The sequence below is a fragment of the Centropristis striata genome, chromosome 1 (genome assembly GCF_030273125.1).
Source record: "Centropristis striata isolate RG_2023a ecotype Rhode Island chromosome 1, C.striata_1.0, whole genome shotgun sequence".
Taxonomy (NCBI): Eukaryota; Metazoa; Chordata; class Actinopteri; order Perciformes; family Serranidae; genus Centropristis; species Centropristis striata.
In genome coordinates this window covers 33,360,905-33,371,820 of record NC_081517.1, presented here as the reverse complement: position 1 = coordinate 33,371,820, position 10,916 = coordinate 33,360,905, and the positions used below count along the sequence as shown (strand labels likewise).

At 37.1% G+C, this 10,916-nt stretch overlaps 2 protein-coding genes across 3 annotated transcripts; one reads left to right on the top strand and one right to left on the bottom strand.

Moving 5' to 3' along the window:
• Positions 1 to 608: 608 nt before the first annotated feature.
• On the bottom strand, positions 609 to 3,662 carry LOC131992035 (heme oxygenase-like). Its single transcript, XM_059357419.1, has 6 exons — positions 3,572 to 3,662; positions 3,366 to 3,422; positions 2,529 to 2,640; positions 2,206 to 2,421; positions 1,835 to 2,107; positions 609 to 1,057 (listed from the first exon to the last, which is right to left on the bottom strand). Exons 2-6 carry the CDS (start codon positions 3,413 to 3,415, stop codon positions 866 to 868), a joined length of 843 nt encoding a protein of 280 aa, XP_059213402.1. The 5' UTR covers positions 3,416 to 3,422; positions 3,572 to 3,662; the 3' UTR covers positions 609 to 865.
• Positions 3,663 to 7,184: 3,522 nt separating this feature from the next.
• On the top strand, positions 7,185 to 9,806 carry LOC131971128 (HMG box-containing protein 4-like). Of its 2 annotated transcripts, none has more exons than XM_059332446.1 (6): positions 7,185 to 7,713; positions 8,357 to 8,400; positions 8,526 to 8,582; positions 8,664 to 9,014; positions 9,466 to 9,588; positions 9,693 to 9,806. In XM_059332446.1, the coding sequence occupies exons 1-6, from the start codon at positions 7,701 to 7,703 to the stop codon at positions 9,735 to 9,737; spliced, it is 633 nt and encodes a 210-aa protein (XP_059188429.1). In that variant the 5' UTR covers positions 7,185 to 7,700; the 3' UTR covers positions 9,738 to 9,806. The 2 variants fall into 2 exon arrangements, with proteins under 2 accessions (XP_059188429.1, XP_059188423.1); XM_059332440.1 differs by having other exon boundaries at positions 8,291 to 8,400.
• The last annotated feature ends 1,110 nt before the right edge of the window (positions 9,807 to 10,916 follow it).

Here is a 10,916-nt window from a genome sequence, read left to right as displayed (position 1 = left end):
AAGAAGACCTCAAATTACCGAATGAGACCATAAACTTATTATAAAAAAGTTTACTGAGGTAATCAGGCAAAATTGATTTGGGCCCCTGAAAAGTTGTCCAGAAGGAAATGTATATACTCTGCTGAATTAAGTATTTTATGATTTTAAAACTGCTCTGTGTGTGAAATGGTGCAGCATGGTGCCTGACAACTTTAAGCCCAGGTGATAAACCAAGTGAGAAGTAAGGTAATCTTCTCATAGACTTCTATACAATCATACTTATTTTTGCAACCCCTGCTGACCTTTAGAGAGACTGCAGCTTTACAGTACTTCCACATTGGCTTCATTTAAAGCTGAGATGGTGCATTTACCAGCACTTGTGTTAATTATTTTTTGCATTATGGAAAGGGATTTTCCCCCAGTGTTTTAACAGGAACTATTATAAGGGCCAAATGAACAGCAGGCTCGTGGTCGAGTGCCAAACATTAGTCAACCAGCTGTACCCTTAATATCTGCAGTGTCATTCCTATCACAAGAAAATAGCATGCATCAGCAGTGCCAACTAAAGCACAGACAAATACTTCACAAGGTGGAACAAAGAAGAAGGAAGAGGAACTTTCTTTCAACAAAATATTTTATTAAAAAATGTGACTTATTTACAGTATTAAAAACACACATTGCACATTTTAATGTACACTGTCTAACACTACAGCAGTGTTGAAATAGAAGAGTTGATAAATCATGACACTAAACCTTGTGTGGGTTGCAGTTAAATTACAAAAATATACAGTATTTTTTCACTTAAAATGTAAAATTTTACAGTTTTTAATGGTCTTACAGTAACAACAACAGATAATTACATAGTATTTCTTCTTGTGTATCTTCTCTAGAAAATATAGATTCCCATACTGACTGTGGCCAGAGCCACAAAAAGTCCCAGCACCATGCGCAGCAGTGGCGTACTTTTCACGATGACTCCGGGCATCTGAAGTGTGTTTACTGGTTTGGAGTGTGTCGAACACGTGTGAAGGCTGTTTTCATTGACACTCAGCAGCAACTTCTGCAGATCATCAAAGACCTGAAACACAAAGGCAAGAATGTCCATCAGCTGGCTTAATAAACAATTACAAGAGCAAAGGTTAAAGGGATAGTTTGGGTTTTTTGTAGTGTGGTTGTATGAGGTACTTCTCCATAGTCAGTGGTCAGCACACCCCTAGTTTGGAGAAGAGTAGCAGCACAGAAAAAGCCTAAAAAAGATGTCTTCAAAAAACTGTTTAAATGTAGCTATATATAGAATATTCTCACTGTTTTTTTGCTGTCAGACAGCCTTGTTTAAGTTCACACAGGAGGAACTGAAGCCACTCTATAACTGAGTTAATGGTCGACCGCTGACTCTTTTGGTTAGTTTGTGTTATTGTATGACTTTGTTGTTTTAAAGGGTTAGTTTCAAGTCACACAATAACACAAACAAACTTCAAGATCGAGGCAGCGGTAGATCAGTAACTCCTGTGTTGTGCAACCTAAAAATTACTGTTTCTATCAATAGGAGTCTGGTGGCTTTGAAGAAAGCAGAAAATCGCTTCAGTTAGCCCCTATAAACCTAAACAGGGCTGTCTGTCGGTAAAGCAAAGCAGTGAAAATATTCTAAATATACTGTACACTTGAACTAATTTTGATTTGTTTAGATGGATATTTTTTTAAATGGCTTAAAATACATTTTCAGGACTGGTCCTCCTGCCTGTTTCTCTAAACTTTGTCGTGCCAACTGCCGAACACTGACTATGGATAAGTGCTTGATACAACCCCACTTCACTTAACTTCACAGTGATATTTTTTAAGGTTTCTCACTCTGTACCTGGATGTTTAACTCAAACGCTCTGACGGCTTCCTCCAGCACGCCGTTCCTCTCCTCCTCCGTCAGCTCCACGCTGTTCATCCGGCTGCGATACAGCTGTTTGAACAGGTTGGGGCTGGACACACCGGGGAAGGCAAAGAAGGACAGACCCTCGCTGCCCTTTAGGCCCATGGACTTCTGGGCGATGCGACCCAGGACCTGCCCTCCAGACAGATCACCGAGGTACCGAGTGTAAGCGTGGGGCAGCAGGAACTCAGGGTTCTCTTTACCGATCTAAAAAAAAGAAGAAAAACAGGGATGAAGAGTGTTATTTTAGAGTCAACAGTCAAGAAAACAATGCAAAGTCTTTTAAACTATCCAATGAAACACACCTGTCTGAGTCTGTGGCAGTATCTCTTAGTGGCTGCAGGGACGACAATCTTCTCTCTCCAGTCCGGGCCGTAGAAGTATTCCAGATCTTTCTCGATGGCCTCCAGTCTGGCCAGTTCAGCCGGGAAGTAAATGGGAGCAACAGCAGGGTGGTCGGAGTTCCTGTCCAGCTCTTCCTCCAAGGCCTGGTAGACCTCGTACAGCGAGCACAGGAGGAGCTGAAGAAGAGGACCAGGAGAGATGGTGTCAGGCAAAAATCACATAATTGCAAAAAAAGGTATGAATAAAACCGAGATCATCCAATAAACTGTTTAAAATATGCTACCTTGTACTGTGGCAGGGAGACTTTTCCCCTCTGGAAGCTCAGCATCAGTTCTGTGTTTTCTGCCCTGACGTGACTCTCCCTTGTCACCTGTTTGATTTGTTCTGACAGATCCCTGCAGAAAGAAAATATGAAAGAGATAGAGTGTAAATAATGCAAAGAACAAATATGGGATGAAGTACAGAAGATATAGTGTGAGTACAGATGTTATCTATATGGGCTACGTGGAGCTGATAAAAACAAGTTCAAACAAAGTCGGCTCGTAGTGGCCCAGAAAAACTACTTTCTGATGCTGCAGCACCAACACAGATAAGATCATCAGAACCAAGTAGTTGCACCAGTAGTAACATTTTCAATAACATCTTTTCAATATTGTGCTTTTTAGTGCACTGCTATGGTTTGTTAGTTTTAGTTACTTTGCAGACTGAGATTGTCAAACAGTAAAAAACACATCATGAACTTATAAAACATTTATGCATTTATGGTTGCATTATCATATATTACATATTGCATATAAAGCATATTTAGCAGCATATAAAATAGTTCAAATCAGCTCCACCTTGACCGATTGCAAATTTCACATGAATGCATCAGCAATAATAATACAATATATAACAGGAAAACACTTTCCATCATTATGACTGCTTTTAATTTTTGCATTTTGATGATAACATTTAACATACTACAGGAGTTATACTTATAATTTAATATTTTCAGTTTGTTATTTGTATTTTAGAATACAGATGTATGTTACAACACAATAAGCTAGGAGTATTTTAAGGATGAATATTGCAATAGAAAGATTAAAAGATGCAATAAATCACAGCATCTCATTCTCACCTGTCAGTCATCTGCTCTGCTGCTGTCTGAGTCTTCTTCTCTGTTTCCATTGTGCACCTGGAAAAAGTTGAGATGTCAGAAAAGTGTCATCTTCCAACATGATCACCAATATTTTATAGGTTTTCAGGCGGTATAAAATGTCAGCAAGAGGTTATAAAATTGAATGTATGACAAAAACAGTAATATAAATGTTGTGTGTCACTCACCAGTTAGGATGAAGTTGTGTGGGTTTGTAGTTTGGTCTGTGTCCACAGTTTTCTCTCTCTATGTTCCGCACAGTTTGTACTCTGTGTGCTGTTCATGCTTTTCCCTCTTTTATACATCCTCCTCTGACTCCTCCCAGCAGCAGCTGAATGAAAACAGGAACTCAGCGTCATAAAACCACAGCTAAACATGATACAGCAACTTCAGCAAAAAACAGTAGGAGGGACTGAGAGTTAACATGATGCAGCAACTTTGAGGGAAAGTTTAGAGGGAGGGACTTTGGGACTTAGCATGAGTGCTGAAGTTTTCAGTAATGCCCTGGAATACCAGAGGGAGGGAGGGTTGGGTGCTAAACATGACCATGCAGCTTTGAACTTCCAAAGTTGAATCAGACGAGAGGAGGAGCCGACTCTAAACATGACTGTGAGCTTCTGAAGCCAGAGAGAGGAAGTGTTGAAACAAACAATGAGTCATGTTGGAGAGAACAATCACATGTTTGTACCAGGACAATACATCAACAGTTTTCAGTTCAGCAGAAACATGAACAGGTTTAACCACGTAACTAGATCACTGATAAGTTTAAGGTTCACATAAAAAGAAAATATTAAAAAAACAGGAAGCGATACTGAGAAAGTAGTGTTGAGGATTGGAGGCTGCTGAAATTATATCAAAATATATGAAAATAATTTCTGCTTTCTACGCCTTTGTCCAGATTTATTTTTTATTTGTTGTGATTTATGCTACCTGTTGAATGGTTGTTGTTTTGTTTTTTAAATTTTTTTGTTGTTGCAATTATTCCAAATACAGATACATGAATCAGGTTGACAGAAAATATTAAAATAAAATGTAAACATAAAAAAATAAAAAAAGTGATGCATAGAATGCTTAAATGTTTGCAGCAATGCATGTCAGTCAGTTAGTTATTGGTGGAATAGAGGGATTTTTTTTTTTTATGATTTATTCGGTAACATTTTTTTTGCACTCACAATGTCCGTGCCTATTTTGTGAGGCCTTTTCTAATTATCTGTTATCTGTGTCCGTCTCTGTACAGTCAGAAATATGCAAAATGGACAGAGATTACTGTATTTAAAAAGCAGTCATAGTTAGAGTGCAGTAGTTGAGTCCATTGGGAATAAATTACTTTACTTTTCTCATACTTCATACATACATCATACATCATGTTTTTGGAGTTAACATGATTAAAATATCACTGGATGTTGCAGCATTTAGATTTCCATTAACTGAAAATAGGTAGCCAGGTTCAAACCACAAAAATCAGCTTCAGACTAAAAGACCGCAAATAATGAAAGCATTTTATTATCATGTGCACAACAAGAAGCAGTCATTGGCAATGAACATCTAACAATGCAAATCGATCTAACAATGCATATTAAATATGTATTTTAAAAAGAAGAAATAGATGCAAGTAGGGTTTAGTTATAACATATAGGCCTACATATACTACAAAATAAGCTTATATATTTTTGTGTAGGCAGTATTTACAAATGAATAAACTGAATATCACCTAAATGTAAATGCATGATAAATATATACATTTGTACACAGAGGTGTAAACAGTTTGAATTAAACAATAAGTAAAGTATATAATGTGAAAAGTGTAGATTCGTATATATATAAATATAAAATATTTTTGGTCATTTATTTGAGATCAATTCATTTATATGAATATGCAGAAACTAATGTCTACCTACGAATTAACATAAAATAATTTATAGAGGATAATTTTATGTTTAAAAGTGTCACAAATCAGCTGACAAACGTCGTGCCTCTGCTCAAACAGCTGCATGGAGACAATCTAATCAGTCATCTAATAAATCCTCTCGCTGCACTCTAAACATGAGTCAGCAGAAACACGAGGGAAGCGCTAAACGTGAGTCAGCAGCTTTCCCTCCACTCGCTTCAAACCATAGACTCAAACAGAGTTAAGACTGAATCTACGCAACAACAAAAAGTGTGGCCAGGTTTCCATGTTTTTACTCGGGGTTGTTGGCTACATGTTAGCTCGTTGTTCAGTCGACAAAGGTTACGGTACATTAACGTTTTTATTTTAAAAGCCATAACGTCACCGTCAACGATCACTGTAACGACAGACTTTGACCGTATAACTTGGCGACAGTTACAGGCTGTCCTCAGCTCTCAGCCTTATCCGTATGCTTTCATTTGTTGGAGATAAAAAACTGGCTCAGCCAGCTGGAAAGCCTAATATTTATGTTGGAACAGACAGTCCCAGGTTTGCTTTGTATTATTAGTAACAACAAAACAGGTCTCTAATGTGCATAACTCACGGACGGATATTAAGACAAAGGGCCCCGGGCACAGACCCGTGAGAGGTCCCTGATACACCCACAAAGACACACTAAAAGTCTATTAGTAGTCATCTTGCATCTCTTTTTGATTGTTTTGCATCTATTTTGGGGCTCCTTGTGGTCATTTTGTGTCTCTTTATAGTCATTTTGCATCGCTGAAATATTTTTTTTATTCTATGCGACAGTTTTGTGTCTTTTTGCAGGAATTTTGAGTCGTTTGTATTTTTCTGTGTGTTTTTTTGGTATTTTTTTTAATGTCGTTTTGCATACCTTTGGATATAAAAAGAAAAAAAATATTCATCAATGTCTCTACAGTCATTGTGTGGTTGTGTTGTGCCTCTCAGTCTTGTTGCATCTTTTTATGGTGGTGGTGTATCCATTTCTAGTTGTTTTGCATCTCTTCGTGATTTTGGGGGCCTTTTCATCTCCTTGTGGTCATATTGGGCTTGTTTTGTGTCTCTTGATAGTCATTTTCCATGTCTGTGATTCTAATTTTTTCTAAGTGGCTGTTTTGTGCATTTTTGTAGTAAAATGTGAGTCATTTGTAGTTGTTTTGTGTCTCTGTGGTTGTTTTACTCCTATTTTTAATTGCTTTGCACCTTCTTGTAGTAATTTATGGTGCCTTTGTATGTTTTCGTTTTGCACGCCTTTGGATTTTTTTGTATCCATTTTATTCATCAATGTCTCCATAGTCATTTTGTGCTTGCTTTGTGCCTTTCGCAGTGTTTTGCATCTTTTAATGGTGGTGTTGCATCCATCACTAGTCATTCTGCATCTCTTTGGGATTGTTTTGTATAAATGTCATATTTACGACTCCTTCATTTTACATCTATTTGTAATTAATTTATGGTACTTTGTGGTCATCTTTGTCTTTTTAGCCAATTTTGGTCGTTTGAAGGTTGAGGTTCCTATGTGCCTTTAGCTAAATATCCTCATAATATCTACATATCTACAAATGAAACATTTACGAGACCTTTTAGAGGATTTCATGATTTCAGCAATGATTTTCTCTGGGTCAAATGTTCAGTGCATGTTTCTCTGGCTCAGCATGTTGAAATCACCCACATAGGGCTTATAGCTAACAGATGTTATGCCCTTTGTAACCTACCCCTGCAAATTTGCAGGGGTAGGTTACAAATTATTTCTGTATAGTATTTTTACTTTGTTTCACCATTATCATATTACAGTTATTATTCCTACATGGCCATGAATAGATACGTTGCATCACTTTGCATCCGGCAAACTGTGTTTGAAAAAAAGATTATTCGTTTTAAAAATAAGCTGCATCTTTCTTTCTCTTGCTTCCAAAACAAATGCACATGATTATCTTATCTTATGTAAGATCTTTACGACAGGAGGAGGTGCCCATATGCACATAATACATTCTTATATTGTCTCAGCAGGTGTTGCTGAAACATGAATGTGCATGTTGTGTTGCAATGTCATAGGTTTTTCCTTAACTGGAGATATTTGAACTCTGAACTGTTCTGCTTCGTGGTGCTTTGGCAGCGTTCTGTCAGTTTATAGCTGTGGTACACACTGTCCTATTTAAAGTCCGTGTAAAACTGTGACACCACATCTATAATCCAGTCAATAAATTACAGTGTGTGATTGACTGAATATTGATCCCTGAAAGCCTATGTTTCTCTAATGGGTTAAAGCTGAATGATTATGAATAACTGTTGTGCAGTACAGCGTGCATTGTAGAATTTACATTTTTCCGTGCTATGATTATTATTTCCCCATATGTCACTGCTTATTATTCACCTTTTTTCAGGAAGTAGATTACTTTCTCAACAAGAAAATGACCCACTCTGGTAAGGTTTTTTTTATGGTCATTATTTATATTTACCAAGAGTTTTTTCAAAAAATATTTTAACTCTCACAAATCCACCATGGGGCTGGGCAAAATGCAAAAATCGTCTATCCCGAAAAAAGGTCATTTTGCATCTCGATAACGATATATATCACAATATACCATTATGTCTGGTAGTTCAATTAATAGATATGTCTGTATGAAGTATCCATATGGTAAAACCTATTTTTGTATACTCCATGTTATCAAAACCTTTATGGTTCGCTCCAGGTTTACTGCCACATGCAAGGATCAGAACGTAAAACAGCGTCCAAATGACAAATATTGATGTAATGCAATTCAGCCACTTTTGCTTGACCTTACATCACTATAAAAATAATGAGGAAACCTCAAATACAATGGTCATTTGTTTATTGTTCAGACGATGCATGTTATATTTCCCAGCCCTAATCATGGCTGAATTACAATACTTATTACAATGTCCCAGTGGTAAATTGTGCGCAAATTTCATCTTAAAAATGCCGCAACTAATCATATCACTATAGTAAAATCGGACACGATTACATGACATGTTGCAGGTGATAGTGGAACTGAGGCTGAACTTTATAGAGCAGAGTCCTCTGGCTTCCTCTCTGTTTTTCCAGACTGTGTGCCACAAGATAGATGGGGAGAAAGAGGAGATAATGAGGTGAGAGAACAGATCAGATGAAATACAATTAAGTCTGTCTGGTCACATTTTGGGGGGTGTTAACCGTTAAAACTGCCCGTAATGTCCTTTCTAGTTACTCATGACTTGTGTTAACTCTCTCACAGGATATCCAAGACAAGTTGTTGCATTCATGTTGCACAGCAGAGGGCGGCATTGATCAGGTAATCGTCCTATATGTTGTCCAAAGATGATTTCTACTTTCACTTCCACTTATCATTTTTCTACCTTTCTGTTTCTTGCAGACAAGTCCAAGCTCCATGTTGGAGCACTGGGTGTACGCAGATAACCACCACAACATGACAACTATCACTCCTCTTACCACTCAAGGACCCAACAGGCCCTGTCCGTTCATACCTGTCCCTGATGCAGTGACAGTGAGCTCTGTGGTTAATCCCATGGCGTGTAGCCCCGTGACGGACACCTGCAGTCCCATTAGTTCCATGTGCAGTCCCATCAGTTCAGCCTGGGACGCCCTCAGATCCACATCCAGAAGCCCCGGCTGCTCCGAGGGGGATCCTGTCACTGCTGCAGCTCACCTGCATCTGTTGGGGGAGTCCTTGTCCCTGATTGGACACCATCTCCAGGGGACAAATGTGAGTTGATTAAGTGGAGAAGAAACAGAATTTTTTTTTAATTAATTGAAGTGATTATGATATGTGAAGATAAACCCAAGCAAAAGCAAAAAAAATCACATTTATGCTTAAAGAGGAAAATAAGTCAAATAAAGGTTAAAATAAGTAAAATACAGGTTAAAATTAACATATCTTGTATTGTCGTGTAAGGAGGTAAATGTACTTAAACAAAAAATAATACAAATAAAAACCACTAATTGGCACAAACATTTTTAGAAAACTTTAAAGGAGATTAAAGCCCTAGAATTCAAATTTTGACATAAACATGTTTCTCTATTTTTCGCTATATTATTCTATGCAACACTGACTGATTACAGCATCCAGAAGAGCAGGTCTCGTTCAGCCTCAGGAGAACATAAAGCACATTCACCGCATTAATAGATAATGACTGCTTTTCTTTGTGTCTCTCCAGAAAATGGTGAGTATGTTGAGCAGCTTGTCTCTGCTCCTGGACTCTCTGCTGTGTGCTCTGGCTCCTCTAACCTGCCTCACCACACAGATACCAGAGCTGAGGAGCTGCACGCAGCACACACTGGTGAGAGATGCTGCCACATACACACCACATACTTTACACTCTGTTTGTATAATCATACACGAGTGAAAAGGAGGAAAAACATGTTTCTATCATTCTTTTCGAAGGCCTCCACTCTGGATAACATTGCCTATGTAATGCCGGGGTTATGAGTGATGACGACCAAACATCAGACCAAATGTCTTAAAAAATCTATTTTGTTATAAAAGAATATTTGTTTACATTAGAGTCATTTTAATTTAATTAAAAATATATATTTTTCAAGTTATTTTCTTGTATTGGTTGAGCAATTAAAAGACTTTCTTTTCTGTCACTGCACAAGTTTCAATTTTTTTTTTTTTTCACGCCCTTGATCAGGTGCCAAATAGATTTCGTTGTCACTTTCATTTTCTTGGAACTGAAATACAAGTTGGAGAAACTACAAATTTGCACAAGTTCATTATAAGAAATATAACCAAGGCTCCACATTAACGTAGCAAGCAGGCATCAGCTTTTGGAAAAACATTTTTTTTAGTCACCTTATATTTTGAGTCATTAACCCTCCTGTTATGTTGCGGGTCAAATTGACCCATTTCAAAGTTTAAAAATAAAAATATATATATATTTTTTTCATTAAAAATAAAATAATAAAAAATATCAAATAAAAATTTAAAAAAATTAACATTTTAAACCATTGTATTTTATATGTAGGTCTTTCCAATGCACATAAAAAAAAGTTAGCGAAAGTTAGGTAAAGAACAGCATTGCACTAAATATTGATTGAAATGGTTAGTAATGGAGTTATTAATGAAATATAAACAATGTTTATTGGGATTTTTAGTTTCTGACACTTTTGGATAATTAAACATGATTGCCATTCCTGAAAAATGAACATAATGGGAGGGTTAAGACACCAAATTATTTAGTCCAACTTTTCACCCTACAGTCAAACAATTTAATTTGCTTCCCCATTTTCTCAAACAGTTGCCTGTGTATAAGCGAGTAAATGCATCAGCGCACATACAGTTTTCTCTATTGATTCTTATTGTCTGAAACAGCAATGTCTAAATATCAGCAATAATATTTTAAAATGTGACTTGGGGGTGCATGTTTTGCTGTTTGCTGCCTGTATTTTTATTTGGTATAAATGCCAAGACATTTTTGCAAAGTGGTTGCCAATATATGACGAACAGTCATAGAAACCTCTATTTCATATCTAAAGTTTTCAAATTTTGCTCACAGGTTATGGAACATGTGCTTCCAAACCTGCTACAATTCACCACGATCAGTTAACCAGTAACCGTTCGGGGTCCCTTTTTTTGAGAATTGGTGGTTGTGGGCACTGGATATTT